Source organism: Balaenoptera acutorostrata, chromosome 13 (assembly GCF_949987535.1).
Source record: "Balaenoptera acutorostrata chromosome 13, mBalAcu1.1, whole genome shotgun sequence".
NCBI lineage: Eukaryota > Metazoa > Chordata > Mammalia > Artiodactyla > Balaenopteridae > Balaenoptera > Balaenoptera acutorostrata.
The window spans coordinates 92,040,779-92,062,641 of NC_080076.1; the positions used below are offsets into that span (position 1 = coordinate 92,040,779).

At 50.6% G+C, this 21,863-nt stretch overlaps 1 protein-coding gene across 4 annotated transcripts in view; it reads left to right on the top strand.

Annotated features, from left to right (window-relative positions):
- Window positions 1-21,863, top strand: part of ADGRD1 (adhesion G protein-coupled receptor D1) — a 144,240-nt gene that overhangs the window by 83,995 nt on the left and 38,382 nt on the right. For all 4 annotated transcript variants that reach the window (XM_007189650.2, XM_007189653.2, XM_007189651.2 and 1 more), the window contains 2 exons: window positions 11,157-11,230; window positions 15,117-15,240. In XM_007189650.2, the coding sequence (XP_007189712.2) occupies window positions 11,157-11,230; window positions 15,117-15,240 (198 nt within the window). The remainder of the gene's footprint in view (window positions 1-11,156; window positions 11,231-15,116; window positions 15,241-21,863) is intronic.

Consider the following 21,863-nt stretch of genomic DNA (forward strand, 5'->3'; position numbering starts at 1 on the left):
ATTTTACCCTTTTCAAATGTAGTCTTTTAATATGTGAGAAGAGAATTTCAAGGGAAAAGCTTTATATATTCTCCGTTGCCTTAAGAAAAGGATTTTTTTTTTTTTTTTTGCATGTGTGAGTTTAAGGCCTGGGGGTATTTGGGTTAAACTATTTTGTATGTGAGCTAATAAGATAGAGTAGCAAGCAGGTAGATGGGAAGCAAAGATGATTAATGGGAATCTGTATCACAGAACATGCTGGGGAGAGTTCACTGAACACATCTTTCATTAGACTGTTCTAGAATGCAAATCGTGGGCTTCTAAATTCCTACTTTCTTTTCTAAGAAAAATTGATCATCATTCACAAAAAATAACATCATTTTTAATGTGGTTTGTAAGAGGGTTCAAGACCACAAACATGATTTATTATTATTAACAGCCACAGAACCAGGCTGTAAAACAGATCAGAATTTTATAACCTTGAAACCCATCTCATTATTTGCATAGAAATAAAAGTATTACACTCCCTGGGACCTTCTGATATGACCCCCAGGGGTATACCTGTAATTGAAATTTCCTGATTATCTGCAAACCCTAAAAATTTATTTCGAGAGTTCTGCTTTGTAGTTTGTGTTATGAAAATACTATTTTTTCCCTCCCACCTGAGGACACTGATATACATGGGGCAGCGTTTACCTGTTTTTTAAAAAAATTTAATCAATTAATTAATTTATTTATTTAGTTTTAGCTGCATTGGGTCTTCATTGCTGTGTGCGGGCTTTCTCTAGTTGCAGCGAGCGGGGCTACTCTTCGTTGCGGTGTGTGGGCTTCTCATTGCGGTGGCTTCTCTTGTTGCAGAGCATGGGCTCTAGGGTGCGCGGGCTTCAGTAGTTGTGGCACGTGGGCTCAGTAGTTATGGCTCGCGGGCTCTAGAGCGCAGGCTCAGTAGCTGTGGCGCACAGGCTTAGTTGCTCCGCGGCATGTGGGATCTTCCCGGACCAGGGCTCGAACCCGTGTCCCCTGCATTGGCAGGCGGATTCTTAACCACGCCACCAGGGAAGTCCAGCATTTACCTGTTTTGATCGCAGACTCTTTTCAGAGATACATTCAAAGTTATAGTTGAGTTTATAATCCCAGAATTTTCGGGCTGTAGGTGACATTGGAAGTAAGAGCCAGTGTGGACGATTGATTTAGGGATCACTGCCCTTCCTTTTCCCTTCGTGGAGAACATCTTCAGGGCAGGAGGGAAAGGCAGCGAGTTCATTTGGGGAAGATCAAACCGATCAGTATTGAAGCCATATTTTAAGTCTAGCTTCTTTTTTTTCCCCTTTCTTATATCACAGTTCAGATAACATTAAAGTTTGTGAAACATCTTTGAAAAATTCAAACCAGGTGTCCAGGGTAAAAATTTATAACACAGATATTCCACGAGTAAGAGGCATCTGGGAAGAGAATATTCCAGAAGGAGACCTGAAGGTAAAAGCTGACCACTTTTTTTTTTTTTTAGATTCTATATATATGCGTTAGCATACGGCATTCGTTTTTCACTTTCTGACTTCACTCTGTATGACAGACTCTAGGTCCATCCACCTCACTACAAATAACTCAATTTCGTTCCTTTTTATGGCTGAGTAATATTCCATTGCATATATGTGCCACATCTTCTTTATCCATTCGTCTGTCGATGGACATTTAGGTTGCTTCCATGTCCTGGCTATTGTAAATAGATATTGCTGCAGTGAACATTGTGGTACATGTATCTTTTTGAATGATGGTTTTCTCAGGGTATATGCCCAGCAGTGGGATTGCTGGGTCATATGGTAATTCTATTTTTTTTTTTTAAGGAACCTCCCTACTGTTCTCCATAGTGGCTGTATCAATTTACATTCCCACCAACAGTGCAAGAGGGTTCCCTTTTCTCCACATCTTCTCCAGCATTTATTGTTTTTAGCTTTTTTGATGATGGCCATTCTGACCGGTGTGAGGTGATACCTCATTGTAGTTTTGATTTGCATTTCTCTAATGATTAGTGATGTTGAGCATCCTTTCATGTATTTGTTGGCGATCTGCATAGGTTCTGAAGAACCTAGTGGCAGAACAGCAATAAAGACGCAGACGCAGAGAATGGACTTGAGGACACGGGGAGGGGGAAGGGTAAGCTGGGACGAAGTGAGAGAGTGGCATGGACATATATACACTACCAAATGTAAAACAGATAGCTAGTGGGAAGCAGCGCATAGCACAGGGAGATCAGCTCGGTACTTTGTGACCACCTAGAGGGGTGCGATAGGGAGGGTGGGAGGGAGGCGCAAGAGGGAGGAGATATGGGGATATATGTATACGTGTAGCTGATTCACTTTGTTATACAGCAGCAACTAACACAACGTTGTAAAGCAATTATACTCCAATAAAGATGTTAAAAAAAAAAAAACAAGCTGACCACTTTGATGTGCGTGGGGATGGACTCCGACGGAGGCCGGAAGGCTATGGTTGGACCCTCTGCGGAACTATCGTTTCCCTTGGTTCCGGCCCAGACCACACAAGAGATACTTGTGCTTTAAGTGGGAACAAAACACACACCTCAGGATCCAAAAGGGAAGTTAATATAGCAACCAGGGCCCCAGGAGGCGGAAGGAGGTCCCTGGGAGGAAGTGAGGGGGCCCACACCCAGGTCTGCCGTGCACCTCGTCGTGCTGGGTTTGCCTGGGACTCACATGTGGTGACAAATAGTTGAGATCCGAGGCGCCGGGGAGGAGGAGAGGATAATTGTGAATTATGGTTGTATTGTCCCCGACGATGAGACCTGTGGTCCCCTTAACTGGCTTACCAACTAATTCCACATTCCTGTGCAGAATTCAGCTAATCAAAATGAAACTTAGATATTAAAATCCCAGGCTTAATGGTTGGGGACATTTTATCTCCTGCCCAAGTTGTGTTTCCTCCAGCTAGAAAGCTTGGCTTGGTGATCGTTCATCTGATGCTGGTTTAACTCTTTAAAAAATTTTTATTTTGGAATAATGATAGATTCACAAGAACATCACTGAAATCAAGATACAGAGCCATCTTACCACCCAAAACAGCTCCTTTGGTTGCACTTCCATCCGTAACTCCTGGCAACCAACGATCTGTTTTCCATCCTTATGATTTTGTCATTTTGAAAAGGGTATATAAATAGAATCATACAGACCTTGCCTTTAGAAATTGGCTTTTTCCGTTCAACCTAATGCCCGTGAGAGCCATACAAGCTGTCACGTGTAGCGCTAGTTCAGACCTTTTTTGCTGAATAGCCATCCAGGGTCTGGATAAATTGCAGTGTGTTTAGCCAGTCACCCACTGAGTTATGTTTTGGTTGTTTCCAATTTTTGACAATTACAAGTAAAGCTGTTATGAAGAATTGTGTACAGGTTTTTGTGTGGAAATAGTTTCTCTTTCTCTGGGGTAAATGCCCAGGAGTATAATTGCAGGGTCATGGGATAAGTATTTTCAATATTTCTTAAAACTTCCAAACTCTTTTCCAGAGGGGCTGTACCATTTCACGTTCCCACCAGCAATGTACGAGCGATTTAGTTTCTCTGCGTCTTTGCCAGTGTTTGGTTCAGTCAGTCCTTTAGTTTAGTTGTTCTCACTGTGGTCTGAATTTGAATTTCCCTAAGGGTTAGCGATGTTGAAGATCTTGTCTTCTGCTTATTTGCCATCTGTGTACCCTCTTCAGTGAAATGTCTCTTCATGTCCTTTCCCCTTTTTCTAACGGGATTCTTTGTTTTATTTTGGTTTTTTACAGTTGAGTTTTTTTTTTTTAACATCTTTATTGGAGTATAATTGCTTTACAATGGTGTGTTAGTTTCTGCTTTATAACAAAGTCAATCAGTTATACATATACATATGTTCCCATATCTCTTCCCTCTTGCATCTCCCTCCCTCCCACCCTCCCTATCCCACCCCTCTAGGTGGTCACAAAGCACCGAGCTGATCTCCCTGTGCTATGCGGTTGCTTCCCACTAGCTATCTATTTTACGTTTAGTAGTGTATATATGTCCATGCCACTCTCTCTTTGTCCCAGCTTACCCTTCCCCCTCCCCATATCCTCAAGTCCATTCTCTAGTAGGTCTGTGTCTTTATTCCCATCTTACCACTAGGTTCTTCATGACCTTTTTTTTTTTTTTTCCTTAGATTCCATATACATGTGTCAGCATACTGTATTTGTTTTTCTCTTTCTGACTTACTTCACTCTGTATGACAGACTCTAGGTCCATCCACCTCACTACAAATGGTTCAATTTCGTTTCTTTTTATGGCTGAGTAATATTCCATTGTATACATGTGCCACATCTTCTTTAGCCATTCTATGGTTATGTTTTGAGAATGCTTTATATGTTCTGGATATGACTCCTCTGTCAGATACGTGGTTTGTAAATGTTTTCTCCTAATCTGTACCTCATCTTTTTATCCTCTTAATAGGGTCTTTCACAGAGTGTGAGGTTTTTAGTTTTTATGAAGCCCAATTTATTTATTTTTCAATTTTATGGAATGCATTTCATACACTGGCGTCATAGCTGAGTACTCTTCAATGGACTGTAGGTCCTGAAGATTTTTTTCTATGTTATCATCTACAAGTTTTACAGTTTTATGTTTAACATTTACTGTAGGATCTATTTTCAGTTAATTTTTTGTAAGGTGTGAGATTTAGGTTGGGTTATTGATTGATTGATTGATTGTCCTATGGATGTCCAGTTGCTCTGGCATTATTTGGTGAAAGAACTATCTATCCTTCCTTCATTAAATTATTTTTGATTCTTTGTCAAACATCAGTTGACTGGACTTGTGTGGGCTGTCTCTGGGTCTCTACTCTGTTCCACTGATCTATTTGCTGACTGTCAGGGTGTGTCTTTGTAACTCATTTTCTTTCTGAAAATTCACCCCATATTAGGACAATGTTGTTATCTTAGACTTGTGAGCACGTACACAATGTATTTTATGAGTCACTATAACAAAAGTAATGGCACTTATTTTTTTTAAGGAGGACATTTTCTCATGGGAGGAGATGGTTCCAGAAAAATGAGGATCTTATGTTTTCCCTAGAAAAGACATTTTTGCTAATAATTTAATGAATTTGTCCGAATTCAGACAAATCCCAAGGTGTCCTCCACCGTCCCCTCTTGGATTAGGAAGGAGAAGGCATTGAGGGTCTCCTTTGGGAGTTAAACCCTCCAGGGTCAAGGTGCCCCTCTTAGGTACAGCTGGCCTGGCACTGGGGTCTGTGAGCCGCTGTTCCCTGGAGGAGTTTCTGGGGACACCTGATGTCTCTGTGGTTAACTTGAGCTGGGAATGAGGGGGCAAGGGGTGAAGTGGGATTAAATGTTAGGAATCTGAGGCCAGGACAGGTGCCCTGGTCCTGTTTGAACCAAACTGGAACCAAATCTGTGTGGCGACCCCAGACTCACGAGAGAGCTGTAAATAAATAAGATGTCTGGCATCAAACAGTCCTACGTGTGTGGCTCAACAGAAGATTTTCCTTTTTAAAAAAACAAGAAACTTTGCAGCCCATTCCTGTGAAACGGGGATGGAGGTTTTGGAAAGAACCCCGACTGCGGGCTGACAGGAGCTCACGGCCGCCCTCGCGCTCACACATTCCTGCCTCTTTCTGCTTCTGTTCTCTGCTCCCCGCTCCATCTTCCCTGGGACCCATCTCTCTGCTCTGAGATGCCGCAGCTGTAAATGCCAGATGCAGGAACGGGCCTGGGGACCAGTCTAGCCCGTGTCAGCGCATTTTCCACTGAGACCTTCCTGACGCGTGTTACCTGGGCCACGGGGACGATTTGAAAACACGTTCTGTTCAGTTTTGAGGCCGGCTGTTCTAATTCCAGATCCCCATGTAAGTAAGTTCACAGGGCTTTTTGTGTTTTGCTGGAAGCATCGGAGCCATTTCCTCTCTGCGTGTTTCCCTCACCCGCCGGGCAGGTTTACACACCGAATATAAACCGTGAGCGTAGGAATCAGGAGTCTGCAGGCCCCGTTCCTCTCCAACTGGAGCCGTGAGGTTTAACAGAGGAGAGAGGGCCTGGGAAACCACGGGCGATCACACTTAGAGTTGAATTCCCTTCTGGCACCGGACCCACCCCTGCGCCCAGCACCCCGCGGGGACAGGGAAGGCGGAGAAACCCGAGTTTCCCGCACGTGTGGACCCCGCGTTCCCCGGCTCTGGACGGGTCCTCGGTGGGCGTCTCTGACCCGGACCCGGTGGCCGTGGCCGTGCCGCTGTGTCCCGCACGAGCCCCTCCCGGCGTCCCCGGCTCAGCTGCACGTGGGGGGATCGGCAGGTCGGGGGCCTGGGACGCATCTGGGCCTGAGGTCCCGCCGCCAGCGGAGGGTGAGGACGAGCGCGTGTCAGCACCTGCCGGGCCGTCTGTGCCTCGTGTGGCCACGACGCGTCTGTCCACGGACAGGACGGACCGACTCAAGCCCAAAGGGGCCTCTATCGGCCGGTGGGCCCGGAAGGGCCGGGCGAGCCGGGGATGCAGGCGGCATTTGGACAGGGGAGGGCGCGTGCGGGGCCCGGGGTCAGGGCCTTGGGGTGTCCTCGGATGACCTGGTCACACACTGAGGGACGTCGGGAGGGTCCGAGCACAGCGCCTGAGGGTCCCCGGTGCCCGGGCACGGCCCGCCCCTCCGGGGAGCCAGGACAGAGAGAGCTCAGCGCAGGTGGTGCGGGCGTGGTGCGGGCGTGGAGCCGCAAGGCCCCCTGAGCCCCTGCTCCGTGAGGTCAGAGGTCTCAGCGTCTCACCCTGTCTGACCTTTCACCCTCAGCACTTGGGCCAGCTCAGCCCACCAGGCTGCCCGGGTCTCCCTTTCCAGAGGTGGATCTCAGGTGTCTCCTTCATGGGGCCCTGCCCTGCTCCCATCCTGCCAGATGCTGAGATGCTGGAATCTGTCTTAGCATCTTCAGGAGGGACTGCCTGTGATTCTGTGGGAGAAAGAAGCACCCCAAAATGCCAGAGGAGACTGAGGCTGGATAAACGGTGTCCGTCGTTGTCCCCACCCAACATTACCTCTGTGATTCTTGCTTCCCCTAAAGGTGGGACGTTTCAATCACGCAGAGTCCTGGCCCCTGGCTTGTGAGGGGAGCCTGGCTGGAGAGGAGGGGGCCAACAGCCATGCGCACCTGCCCACAGCTATGAGGGGGGCACTTGGACCCCTTCTGTTGCTTTACTAAGGGTCAGAATTAAGGGCCGTGGAGACATCTGTGTTTTGCTTGGGACAGAGATAGGCAAGTACCTTTCCGACCAATGTATAAGTTAAACTGTATACAGTCAGCCCTCCGTATCTGAGGGTTCCACATCCACAGATTCAACTAACCTCGGATGGAAAATATTCAGAAAAAAATTCCAGAAATTCCAAAAAGCAAAATATCAATTTACCATGCACTGACCACTATTTACATAGTATTTACATTGTATTAGGTATTATACGTAATCTAGAGATGATTTAAAGTATGCAAGAGGATGTGTGTAGGTTATATGCAAAAACTACACCACTTTTTCTACAGCACTTGAGCATCTGTGGACTTTTGTATCCTCGGGGCTCCCGGAACGAATCCCCCATGGTTACTGAGGGGCGACTGTACTGGCCTAAAAAGCAAGCGCATTTCTAAACAAGGAACAGTCACAGGCTGTTGTCGGGTAGATTTTCTCCTCTCCTGATGTGCGTCTCTCAGAAGGAGACCCTTTGCTGTACTAGCAGCAGACAGTGAATACTCGATTAGTCCCATTTGCTTCTCCCCAAGTGGGAAGTCCTTATGGTTGTTTGCAGAAGTCTCGGATCCCGTAGGAGAGATTCCGCAGGGCCCGTGTAGCCCTTCCCCGTGGGGTGTGCTTAGGTGGACACGTCTGGTGAAGAGTCAGGGCTTCCCTGTGGACCACAGGGCTCCACAGGGTCCTCGGCGTCAGGACCCAGGAGGGGGTCAAGGGGGATGCTGCTCGCCCACCCCACCCTGATGGGGACGCCCTACCTCCTGGGCCCTGGGGTGACTGGCTGGGATGATCTTCCGCCCTCGCCCAGGCACTCGGGAGGCTGATGGGCGGGCGGCGCCTCCCACGCCTCTGGGAAAGTGGGCCGTGACCTGGGTGCCTTGCCCTCCTTTCTCTGGCAGCGCCGTGACCGTGACCGGGGTGTTCACACCATCCCATCGTGCTCCTGGGAACCGTCTAGGTCTCCTTTCCTGGAGACGTGCTGAGAGCCTTTGTTCCATTTCAGCTGCAAACTTCAAACAAACACAGAAGGAGGGGATCTGCTTTTTCCATCACAGGCGCGGAGCCGGGAGGAACCCAGACAGAGGCAGGAGTTTCCCATCTCGGGTGTGATCCTGGCCCGAGACCCCAGTCTGCCCTCCACCCTGCCGACCACACAGGCACTTGGCTCGTGGGTTGTGCCTGATTTTTAAATTCCCGTTGAAGAGTGATCTAGATCCAGAGTCAGAGGGTCAGGACTTCGGCCTCTATGCCGCTCCCACACAGAAATGCTTCCCTGCACTCAGAGCAGGGCTGGCGATGAGAGAAGGGGTGACCCTTCTTCCTGGGGAAGCTTCAGGGCCTCTGATGACGTGGGGGCCAGGTTGCTGGCTTCTTCTAGTGCTGGGGCCGTCACATTTCATTACTTTACACAAGCGTGACACGTAGTTTAAACAAACAGGACCTAGTTAAACTGAAAAGCTTTTGCACAGCAAAGGAAGCCATGACAAAACGAAAAGACAACCTACCGAATGGGAAAAGATATTTGCAAATGATACGACCGATAAGGGGTTAATATCCAACATATATTATAGAAACAGCTCATATAACTCAACATCAAACAAACAACCTGATTTAAAAATGGGCAGAAAAACCGAATAGACATTTTTCCAAAGAGCAAATGCAGATGGCAACAGGCCCATGAAAAGATGCTCAACGTCTCGAATCATCAGGAAATGCAAATCAAAACCACAATGAGATATCACCTCACACCTGTCAGAATGGCTATCGTCAAAAAGAACGCAAATAACAAATGAGCATGTGGAGAATAGGGAACCCTCCTACACTGTTGGCGGGAGTGGAAATTGATACAGCCACTGTGGAAAACAGTATAGAGATTCCTTAAAAAACTAAAAATAGAAGTACCATATGACCCAGCAATTCCACTCCTGGGTCTATAGCTGAAAATAAAACAAAAATAAAAACACTAATTTGAAAAGATATATACACCCCAGTGTTCACAGCAGCACTATTTACAATCATCAAGGTATGGAAGCAACCTAAGCATCCATCAAAAGATGAACGGATAAGGAAGATGTGGTCCATATATACACTGGAATACTACTCAGCCATAAAAAAGAATGAAATTTTGCCATTTGCAATAACATGGATGGACTTGGAGGGCATTATGCTAAGTGAAATAAGTCAGACAGAGAAAGACACATACTGTCTGATGTCACTTATATATGGAATCTAAAAAATACAGCAAACTAGTGAATACAACAAAAAAGAAACAGAGTCACAGATATAGAGAACAAACTAGTGGTTACCAATGGGGAGAGGGAAGCGGGGAGGGGCAATATAGGGGTAGAGGGAGGAAAAAAGGGGAAAAAACCAGCACATAGCACTGTCCTGGAGGGTCTGGTGCTGCCCGGGGCCAAGGAAGCCTCGCTGAGACTGGGCGGGGGTCACCAGCGGGTTCCCGTTTGTGTTTTCGGTTTTGTGGGGTTTGCGCAGTGCACAGCGCGGGTCCCCTGCCGATGACCTTCTGTGGGTCTCAATGGCTGCAGCCACAGGGCTGTCTGGGACGGGGCACGAAGGTCACGGCCGGCTGAGACGTGAGGAGGGGACAGAATAGGCAGCCTCTGTCTAGCTGTTAGTGGCCCTCAGGTCCATGTGCGTCGCCTGAAGGACTTGTGGAAACCCGGAGGCCGTCCGCACCCCCAGAGTTTCTGATTCTGTGGCGGGGCCCTGGGACGGCCTGGGATGACGCCGAGGCTGCCGTGAGGACCACTCTTTGAAAACCGTCCTCAGCCTTGGACGTGGGATGGGCTGCCAGCCGGGGTGGCCCAGGTGGCATGTGGATGAGGCCAGGCGTCTCGGACGCAGCCTGAAAAACAGGGTGAGAGAAAGGAAGGCTTAACCTTCTTAGGGTTTTTCCCGTGGACTTTCTTGAGCCTTTGGCTGTGTTGCCCCCTGAGTGTCCTTATAGGGTTTGAGGCTCAGGTAAGCTCATCTCCCTGAGTACCGGGCCCCTCTCTCCTGAACCGGTGTGTGCTCAGAGACAGGACGCCCCTATCGGTTTCTGACCCGCACGTTCTCCTGCAGCCCAGCCCGGTGGTTGGGTGCCCGGGGGCATCAAATAAGAGGTTCTTGACCTATTGATTGGGAGTCGATGAGATACCATTGATCCCGCTTTCCTGTGGCGCTGCTGGCTTCCCAAGCTCCCTGGCAAGATTCCTGGACGAGTCTCTGCATCTCGTGGAGGGCAGAGCAGCTGCTGCCAGGTGCCCTGAGCTGGCATCCAGGAAAAGCCCAGGGACGAGACTTTCTCTCTTGGGAGAGCGAGAATCCTAGGAACAGGGTCATTGATGGAACTGTTCACTTATTCGTTCTTTTGTCCACTGGTTCAATAAATATTTAGTAAGCGCCTGCTGTGCGCCAGACATTAGGGTAGGCGCCAGGGATACAGCAGTAAACGAGATGTGTGCACGTTCTAGAGAGGAAGACAGCAGACAAATAGATAAGTAAATACATAACGTGCTGCGTGGAGATCGGTGCTATGAAAAAACGCGGTACGAGGAGTGGGCAGGTTGGTATTGTTTTGAATGAGCCGGCAGGGTCTCCTGAGGAGAAGGCCGGGAGGGGCGGAGCCATGTCGTTGTCTTGGGGGAGAGCTTTCTAGAGGGAGGACACAGCAAGTGCAAAGGCCCTGAGGCGGGAGCACAGCAAGTGCAAAGGCCCTGAGGCGGGAGCCCTGGCAAAGGAGAGCCGGGAGAGAGATGGGGTGACCCGCCCTCTCCGACCACAGGGGTTGCGATGGAAGGTCAAGGGCTTTGTGTATTGCCAACCTCGTGGGGTCTTGTGGGCTGTGAGGGTGCGGCTCTCACATCAGTTTTGGCAGCTCGGCTTCTCCGGCTGGATCATGAGGCGTATCCATCCTCTGTCATTTCAGACTCAAAGGCAGTACATCGAGGCTACCAATGAGAGCAACCGAATCTTCCTGTATTGCGCCTTCCTGGACTTCAGGTACTATCTGCGTGGGCGGGTCCCGGGGCGAGGAGGCAGCAGAGGAGGGGAGGGAGGCGGCACAGGGTGTCCACGCTCGGTCACACGTCTGTCCAGGTTATGATCTACTTTTATTTTTTTGCTTCTTGTATTCTCTTTTTCTTACTCCAGTTGGATTTTTGTGTGTATTTTCTTTTTAACATCTTTATTGGAGTATAATTGCTTTACAATGGTGTGTTAGTTTCTGCTGTATAACAAAGTGAATCAGCTATACATATACATATATCCCCATATCTCCTCCCTCTTGCGTCTCCCTCCCACCCTCCCTATCCCACCCCCCTAGGTGGTCTTTTTGTGTGTATTTTTGATGCCACTTTATCTCTGCTATTGACTTCTGGTGTATACTTCCTTTTAATTTTTTTGTAGTGGTTGCCCTGGGGCTTAGAGTATATATATCTTTAATTCATCCGTGTCTACCTTCCAATAATATTTTATACCACCACACATGTATTCTGAGACATTACAACAATCTTTTCACAATTCTTCTTGCCCATCCTTTGCACTATTCTTGTTGTACATTTTACCTTTACAGATGCCAGAAATGCACAATACATTGCTAGGATTTTTGCTTTAGAAAGTTAGTTATCCTCTAAAGCAATTCAAATTAAGAAAATAATAATTGCATATTTCCCTTCATTTTTTTCCATCTCCAGCTATTTCATTTCTTTGTGTAGATTCACAGTTTCCATCTGGTATATTCCTGTAACTTTTCTTGTAGTGTGAGTCTGCTGGCAGTAAGTTCAGCAGACTTTTATTTTTGAAAGATATTCTCACTGAGCTTAGAATTCTGGGTCACTTTTTTTCCCTAGACTTACACTTTAACAAATGATAGAAGCAATATATCAAAACATTATTCTTTTAAAAAAGAAAACATTATAAAAAAAGCTTTTGTCCTGTTGGACCTTTAGATCTTATCCTGATCTCTCCTCTTGCCTGTAGTAGCCACAGTGGGGAGATTTTTTGTGTGTATTTTTTGATAATTTATGCATGTTTTATATTTATGTTCCTGGGAAATATATGGTGTTGTTTAGTTCCATGTTTCTTGCATCATTCCGCCATCCTTATTTTGTGTTCTGCCCACATCTCTTTTCACCGACATGTAGTATTTTTTCTTATTTATACACACACATTCCATTTATGCATGTGAAAGAGCAGTTTTCTGCTCAGATGCCAACTTCCTAGGTCGCAGGGTAAGACACATATTTTCCTGTTATTTGGTATCTCTTGACCTGGCTGCCATGGCAGATTTATTTATTCACGAGTCGGGGAACCAGGCTTCTTGTTTCCGCGGGCTCCCGGGGACGCGGGTCTTTCCATGCACACAGAGGTGATGCCACGCGGGGCTCAGCTCCCCTGGTTAATGAAGACGTCGTCACGGCTTCATGGCTCCATTTGGGAAAATGTGACTTTCACGGTTTTTAATTCGCAGTCACTCTTGGCGCCAGCAGAGGGGACACGTTCCATCCTAGGACCACGCTCCCCGAATTCGTGCCCGCTAGTTCTCAGGTCACCCTCTAATTCAAGTGTGGCGTTCATACATTCCATGGAAAAAGGTCACATACAACCCAGCAGCCGGTGTCGCTGGTTCTCCTCAAGGACCAGGGACAGGTTAGCCCTAACAGGTGGCAGGGTGGGGAAGGACGTGCCCATCTTTAAGGCCCTTTTATCCTGACGTTATTGGGGGGTTGCTCCTGAAAACTGGTAGGTTCGAGTGGTCCTGGCTGTGCTCTCTGGTCTCTGCTAAATGCTCCCCACCTCACTCATCACAAACACTGCCTCTGAAGCCGCTGTCCCCGAGCCTCGGCCATCAGGCTCAGTGCCACCCCTGAGCCACCTCCAGACCACCCTTCCCACCTCACCCTCGGGTTCCACGCTGCCCAAGCTCACCGAGAGTTACAATCACACAACATCCTCGCAGGGACACCCTCTGCCTCAGGGATGAAAATAAAGATGCCGCTAGTGTGTGCTTTGTTCACAGAACACCGCAGGAGCGGGGCAGGACTGTCTTTATCCATCACCCCTCTGGGACAGCCACATTTCTCATCCACGGCTGACATTGCCGTGAAAACTGAATGTACAGCAAAGAGAAACCTAGAGCCTTTAAATTTCTTCAGCTTTATAAAAGCTTTCCCCAGGGGCCCCTGCCTTTGGCCGAAGCAAATATTTGTCTTTGCTGATCACTCAAAGTTGCAATTTCTGGGAAGAACCATTTAAGCATCCTTTTTTTTGAATTTGAAAATATAGAGAGATACAGGGAAGGAAATTGTAGTCGCTCATATTCTCACCACAAGAATGATTCACAGTTAACATTTGTGCATTTTTGCCTCAAGTCTTTTTTGTCTTGGTTTATACTTTAAGAAATAAAGCAAGTAATACGTCAAAACATTATCCTTTAAAAAATTATAAAAAAGCAAAACATGTAAAAACTTTTACATCTTATCCTGGTCTCTTGCCCTCTCTGTGGGGAGTTTTCTCAATTATTTATCTATAATTTATGGTTATGTTCATAGAAAATATATGGTCTTCTTTCATGTCATGCCCTTGCATCATTATTATGCATTCAACATTGTATATTAAGTTTCTGTGTTTTATCCATATGGATACATGCTGCTTTTGACTGATGTATATACCCTACCAAATTTTATCCAGGTCCCCGAGGTGGACATTAGGTAACTTTAAAATGTTCTCTAGTATCACGCATCATTCAGTAAGTACCCCAGACGCATCCCTGTGCACAGAGCTCAGAATTCTCTAGAAGTGGGATTGCTGGGTTGCAGGACCCGCACACTTCACGTTTTCTAGATTTTATTGAAGTACAGTCGATTTACAATGTTGTGTTAATTTCTTCTGTACAGCAAAGTGATTCAGTTATACATATATATATTCTTTTTCATATTCTTTTCTATTATGTTTTGTCACAAGATGTTGAATATAGTTTCCTGTGCTCTACAGTAGGGCCTTGTTGTTTATCCATTCTATATATAATAGCTTGCATCTGCTAACCCCAAACTCCCACTCCATCCTTCCCCCAACCCCCTTCCCCCTTGGCAACCACAAGTCTGTTCTCTATGTCTGTGAGTCTGTTTCTGTTTCATAGATAAGTTCATTTGTGTCATATTTTAGATTCCACATATAAGTGATATATGGGATTGGTCTCTGTCTTTCTGACTTAACTTCGCTTAGTATGATAGTCTCTAGGTCCATCCATGTTGCTACAAATGGCCTTATTTCGTTCTTTTTTTATGGCTGAGTAATATTCCATTGTATATACGTGCCACATCTTCTTTATCCATTCCTCTGTCGATGGACATTTCGGTTACTTCCATGTCTTGGCTATTGTGAACGAAGCTGCTGTGAACATTGGATGCATGGATCTTTCTGAATTAGAGTTTTGTCTGGGTAAATGCCCAGCAAAGGAAACCATAAACAAAATGAAAAGACAGCCTACGGAATGGGAGAGAATATTTGCAAATGATGCAACTGACGAGGGCTTAATTTCCAAAATATACAAAGGTCCCATACAACTCAATAACAACAACAACAACAAAACCAACCCAATCAAACAATGGTTAGAAAATCTAAATAGACGTTTCTCCAAAGAAGACATGCAGATGGCCAGTAGACACTTCATATTTACTGGACGTTGGACCAGGTGTTTTGCAAAGTGATTGGGCCAAAGTGGTTACGCCGCTTTCCCCTCTTGGAAGGAAGGAGGTGCTTGTTTCGTGGGGCCTGATCAACACCAGGAACACCCTAGTCTCGACAGCCTGGTGGTGAGAACGCTTTCTCGGCCCACGGGCCAAGGGTGGGCTTTGCTTCCCACTGACGGTTCCTCCTGTGTCCTCAGCTCCGGAGAAGGCATCTGGTCGAACCAGGGCTGCGCTCTCACCGAAGGGACCCTCAGCTCCTCTGTCTGCCGCTGCACGCACCTCACCAACTTCGCCATCCTGATGCAGGTGGCCCCGCTGGAGGTAAGCGCCAGGCGGGGAGGGGCTCTGGGGCCGCGAGGAGGTGCCCTCTCTCCGTCAGCCTGCGGTGGGGGCCGGGTGGCAGGGCTTCGTCGTCAGCGCCGGGGCTTCAGCCGCAGCCGGGCAGATGGGAGCCTGCGCAGGTAGGGAGGCCCGGTGGTTGGGGACATCCATGACGCTCCGCTTCTTTGGCAAAAGCTCCAGGTTTCCTCAGCCAGCACCTGTGCAGACCCTGGGTCCCTCTCGAGGATGCACGTGCCGCCTAGGAGGTGGTCATGGCCGCGTTTTCTGTCTTTGGTCACTGGGCTGTGAAACCCTCCCCGTGCCATGGGCGTGTCCAGCAGAGCGAGGTCCTCGGCTATAAGCAGTGTGCCTGGATGTCCAGAGAAAGTGTCACCGGGGGTGGCATACAGCTGCATCTATGTCCAGGGTGGCCACGCCATGTCCTCGGAGCATTTCTGCTGTGCAACAGGAGACCCTGGGCTGCAGACGGGGCCCTGGACCTGTTTCTGAGGGACGTGACTTCCAGCCCCAGCGGGAGTGAGCCCTGAGGTGGGGGAGGGGATTTCTGACCGCCCCCTGCGTCCTCCTCTCCAAACGGGGCCAGGACGTCTATCCTCAGGTTAAGGATGGAAGAGGCCCCTCCTGGTTGGGTTTCTCTGCTTCAGAATATTTAATCTTTATTGCCTGCTAGGCTTGGTCAGCACTAAGAACTAGAGGTTAACTTCTGTGGTTCGAGGGAGGCGTAGCTTGTAGGAGAAGACAGAGTGCTCTTTAAAAATGCAGATGTGGGGCTTCCCTGGTGGCGCAGTGGGTAGGAATCCGCCTGCCAGTGCAGGGGACACGGGTTCGAGCCCTGGTCCGGGAAGATCCCACATGCCACGGAGCAACTAAGCCCGTGCGCCACAGCTACTGAGCCTGTGCTCTAGAGCCTGCGAGCCACAACTACTGAGCCCATGAGCCACAACTACTGAGCCCGTGAACCACAACTACTGAGCCTGTGTGCCACAACTACTGAGCCCACGAGCCACAACTACTGAGCCCACGTGCCACAACTACTGAGCCCGCGTGCCACAACTACTGAAGCCTGAGCGCTTGAGCCCGTGCTCCACAACAAGAGAAGCCACCACAGTGAGAAGCCCGCGCACCGCAACGAAGACCCAACACAGCCGAAAATAAATAAGTAACTTAAAGAAAATGCAGATGCCCTGCTGTGGGACCCTCTAAACTATGATCAGTGTCTGACACCTGGGCGTGATGACTTCCTTGGCTTCTTAGGCCCACAAAGAAAACTGAATTTTCCTCGTGGGGGTGGGAGAGCAGGGAGTCGATGGGGCTTCTCCTAGGATCTCCTAAGATGCAGGGCGGGTCGGGCACCTGGAGACAAGTTTGGTTTCATCCCATTCTGGTTGTGGAGATTGAAGATGTTTTACGACTCTGAATTTCTGGCTGCTCTCGAAGATCCGTGGCGGCGCTGGGCCAGAGCTCTCACCTGGGGCAGTGGGGCTGGAGCTGGGCAGGGGCTTTCTCCTCCTGCGTCGGTGGAGCTGAGTCCTCCACTCGGCACACCGGCCGCTTGTCAAGAGGATGCTCTGACCTCCCCACCCCCATGTGCCTGAGGGAAGGGAGGTGGTGGCTGACGGGCAATGAGATGCCCCGGCCGCTGGGTCGCCGTTGCCGCATGACCTGCTCTGGCAAACCCACCTCCCGTCACACGGGCCGCCCTCTCGGGGTGCGTCCACTCGCAGGGTCTGTGTGTTTATGAACAGGCTCTGTTCTCCTGGGTGTTGTACTCCAGGCGCTGCACACACTGGGCGTCAGGAGGTATCTGATGAGCCCGTGATTGCATCCGTTTTGTTAGGGAAGGTGTGGTTCTTATAGCAACACCCAGACTGCACGCGGCGTTTACCTAAGGGTTGGCTCCTTATCCACCATCATTCGACAAATACCTATCGGGTATTGCCAGGCCCAGAGGTTCATTTGTAAACAAGAAAAACCATGCGTTTCTGCCTTGGAGTAGTTTATATTCTAGTGGGAAAGACAGAGCATAAACAAATTAGCGGGTAAATGGTAAGTTCGAAGAGCAATAAGTGTAGGAAGAGCCTCGGAGGGAGCGATGGAGGAGACGGCAGGTGGGGAGGGAGGACGCCTTCTGGGAGTGTGGTCTGGGCGGTTGTCTCCGAGGAAGTGACATTTGAATGGCCAGCAGAGTCTTGTCTCTAGGAGGCCTGGGAGAGGAATATTCCAGGCTGAGAAGGCGAGTGCAGAGGGCAGGAGGACTGACGAGGTTGGCGTATCGCGGGTGGAAGGTGGTGAGCAGGGCGGCCTTTCCATCGCAAAGCGTATCATGGATTTCACAAGCAGGCTGTGAATTACTGATGGAGACTCCGGAGAGGAGTTCCTGGCGGTCTCTAGGAGGACACGGGGGCTGGTCCGCCCCCCATCCCGCAAACTCCCCGCATGGACACACGCAACACTGTCGATCTGAACAGATGACCCCCTTTGCTCTGCCCGTGGTGAAGCTTCAAGCGAGGGTGGGGCGAGCAGACTTCTCAGCAGCCCCATCAGGCGGAGTTGCCAGGAGTTGCTAGGTTACGCCTGGGAAAACTGGCGACGCGTGAAATGAAGCCCAGGCGTTGATGCATCAGCTTTTAGTTTCAGAGCGGGCAGTTCTGTCGTAGACCTGAGGGGTGCAAGCCCACCTGTCTGCCCAGCGCACCTGTCGTCCAGGCAGGTGTGACTCCCCCAGACAGTCCCAGCGGGAGCGTCTTCTTGAATGTGTGGCCTTTAGGGGGCAGTTGAGTGACTGGCACCTCCTCCCTTTCCGTTTCCGTCCTTCCCACGTGCTCGGTCAAAACCCTTTCTCGGGACTTCCCTGGTGGTCCAGTGGTAATGAATCGCCTTCCAATGCAGGGGATGCGGGTTCCCTCCCCGGTCGGGGAGCTAAGATCCCACACGCCGCGGAGCAACTAAGCCCGCATGCCACAACTACTGATCTTGCGCACCTCAATGAAAGAGACCGCGTGCTGCAAACTACAGAGCCCACGCGCTCTGGAGCCCGCGCGCCACAACTAGAGAGAGAAAACCCACACGCCACAACTGGAGAGAAGCCCGCGCGCCGCAATGAAAGATCCCACATGCCTCAACGAAGATCCCGCGTGCCGAAACTAAGACCTGACGCAGCCAAAAAAACAGGAAAAAAAAAACCTTTCTCTCGACCTGCAGCTCTTTGATCCTAAGTCGGGGCGCACACTGGGTTGTGAACCATTGGTAGCCGGGGGGATCAGTGCGGTGGGCCGTTGCTAGTGATTTAAAGAAAAATGAAATAAGATGACAACACAGCCGAGTGCATTGGAGTCGGGAGAGTAAGTCCCTGTTCGCGAGACCCAAGCATCAGCCGCCCTGACTGCGCGAGGCTCCGGTTCTGCTGGTCCCTCCACCCAGTCGCTTCCTCTGCCGCCCTTGCTTATCCTAGTCAACAGGTCCTGACGCCACTCGTATCTCCTGGTGCATCAGGCCCTGGCAGATGAGAAGCACGGCCTCTGTGGGGCTCCCGCCTCCACCTCTGTCCTCCAGCCAGGGCCCCGGGTCCTCCCTCCTGCCAGGGCCTCGGCCCTTGTGGCTCTGCTTCATCCTTCTGGTGTCACAGGGGAGAGTCCAGCCACTCACGTTGGCCCCCGGCAAAGGCACCGCCCTGCCGCCACGCGGCACCTGTGTCAGTAGTGCCCGGAGGGTCTGGGTGGTCCTGTGACCCAGCCCCCTGCTGGATAAGTGGAGAAGATGAAGCCCAGAGGGCGGGCTGGCCCAGCCTGTGGTCACTCATCCATTCACCAATGAATTGTTGAGCTCCAGGTGACCCCTGGGCTTTTTAGGTGTTATTCTGGAAAAATACAGCGCTCAAGATCTTGAGTGCGGACGGAGACGCGGCCTGTGAGGGCAAACGTGGGAGGGTCAGGCGGGAAGACAGCGGTGGCCCCGCAGGGCCTCCTGAGCGGGGGGCGACGGGAAGAGACCCCAGGGGGTTGTGGGGGAGCCATGCAGACGCAGATGGAAGGGCGTCCAGGCAGGGGGGCCGTGGGTGCGGGGCCTGAGCATGAACAGCAAGGAGGCTGGTGCATGGGAGGCCCCAGGGAGCTTCAGACCCAAATGTCCGGGGCGCCGAGAGGCCGCAGGGGTGACGGGAGTGGAGGCCATCGCGGGGGGTGTGGTGAACTGAGAGCCCTTGCCCTGCTGACGGGGCAGCCGCTGTGCACGCGGGCTGGAGCTGCCCCCTCTTTGATTGAGAAAAGCTGGAGATGGGTTTTGTGCAAAACCTCCTGATTTTTAGATGTGTCATTAGTTATCCTTTCTAGGCCACGTGTGGGAGGTGTATCCGTGGCCTGGGCCAGTCCGATGTCCGCAGACCAGCAGCCTGAACCCCACGTGCTCAGGGACCATCGGGTCTTGTGAAAATGCTGATCTAGGTTCCTCAGGTCTGGGTGGTTCCCTGCTCACAGGGCCCAGGCAGTGCCCAGGCACTGCTGGCCCCAGACCTCTCTCTGAATAGACCCTAGAGTCAGGCATCTTGTCTGTCAAAGTCAGATCAAGCTTGTGTTCACGTCCCGTGAAAGTGACTGGGCCGGTTGTTACAGATTTGAAGGGCGAGTTAGGGTTCGTCTGATTCCAAACGTGTGCTCTATAGCAGGTGGAGATGGGACCTCGGTTGGGGGTCTGAAGGGAGGGAGTGGGACAGATGGTCCTCCACGAAGTAAGATGCAGAGGAGACTGGTGAGACTGCCTCTTGGGAGAGCAGTTCCAGGGACGCAGGAAACAAGACTTGTTCTACAGTGAGCCGCGGGCAGACCGAGAGCCAGAAGAAGGGCAGGTGTTCTGTCTGCAGGCGTGGCAGCCCTGGGGTCACTGGAGGTGGGTTGTGGTTCTGGGGGTCACAGAGCAGAGTGCCTGCTGGTGACAGTGAACACAGGAAAGGCACTGTTCGGGGGTCTCTCCCCTCCTTCTGGCCTCGCCATGCGGGCCTCACAGATGAGGGTTTGGGAACTTCCCCAAGGTCACCAGAGTCTGGACTTGAGCTCTGCCCTCCTGTGCAAAGCTCAGGCTGGTGGTCACGCCCCTGGATGGACCCTTTACCCACCGAGGACTAAATCCAGTTTCCTCTGTGACATGGGTGGGTCTGTTGGGCAGTGGGAGTGGGCAGAGGGGCAAACACTCAGCGGGAAGTTGTGTTTGTGCCTGCCGGTGGGAGAGGGAGAAGAGGCAGCTCGGTCTAGGAAGCTGGAAAACTGTGGTCACAGAGCATCTGTGATTACAGATCTGTCGCCACTCAGTGGCAACACCAGATTTAGACACAGTCAGTGGGTGTCTTCATGGAAGCAAATCATATCTACTCATCGCCAGGAAAGGTTGATTTGAAAATGGTTTAAAATTAGCTGTGCTAAAAATGAACGTTTTCATGAATGTTAAAAAAAGCAACAAGGCAGTTATCACAGGTAGATGCCAGATCCGTGGGGCTTTCAGAGAATGAATGAAAACAGCACGAATGCCTTTACTTCCCTGATGTTGAGCCCGTGCCTTCCTGGGCTCCTGGGCAGGCTGTCTCCTCTGAGCCCGCGTTGCTTCTCCCTGCCCGTCTCTCCTGGCTCCTCTCCCACCCAGCTTCCGCCTCGGGGGTCTGCCCTTGGACCCCCGCCTCCCCGAGCGAGGCAAACAAGCGTCGGGAGAGACTGGACCGAGCCCCCCGGCCTGTGTGGTACGCCCCCGGTAATGCATTTGTGTGGAATGACCTCAGATGAGGGAAGAATGCAATTCGCAGCTTGGGGAGGCTGTTGCTGAGGTCTGAGAGCGCCCGGTGCCCAGCGGCTGGCGTTCGGCAGGGGGCCGGCTGAACAAGTGTGTGCATGAGGTAGTCAGTTCCACAGGGGAGAGCAGCTTGGAGGAACGCAGGAGCGCTCCCCCCGGATGCCGGAAAGCCCGGTGCGTGCGGGTTTAGTCAGGACCCCTGACTCCCAGGCACAGGGACCAAAGGTGCACAAGAGGAGGCCGGCGGGCGCTGGGACCTCGCTCATCCCTAAGGACTGACCAGCAGCGGGCTCCGGGGACCGAGGAACAGAGGCTCCCGCTCCGGTGGGCTGCCCCAGGCAGGATCCGGGGCAGGGGGCAGGCGGGCATCACCCCGGGTTTCTGGTTGAAGCAGCAGTAACCGCAGCGGCTGCTGCCTTGTGAGTGGAATTTATGGGTGGGAAGGGAAGTCAGAACAGGCGGGATCAGGGGCTGCCCCTGGCTGCCTCAGGGGCTCCTCGACAGCAGCCTGGGCCTGGACGTCTGTCCCGGGAGGCGGCGGGAGCACCGTGCCAGGACAGGTGCGCCTGCGAAGGCTGGACCACAGGGGCCCCTTTGCCTTCCCATCAGTCAGGGAGCCTGGGGCCGGGGGCCTGGCAGCCACAGGGAAGGAACGGTCCCCTGAGACAGAGTTACAGCCCGTGGCTGCAGGCTGACTTCGGCCGGTGGACGTGTTTCAGTTAGCCCATTATTTTAAAATAATTTTTTAAAATTTATTTTATTGAACAAAATAACATTTTACAACATTGTGTTAACTTCTGCTATACAGCAAAGTGATTCACGTTCTTTTT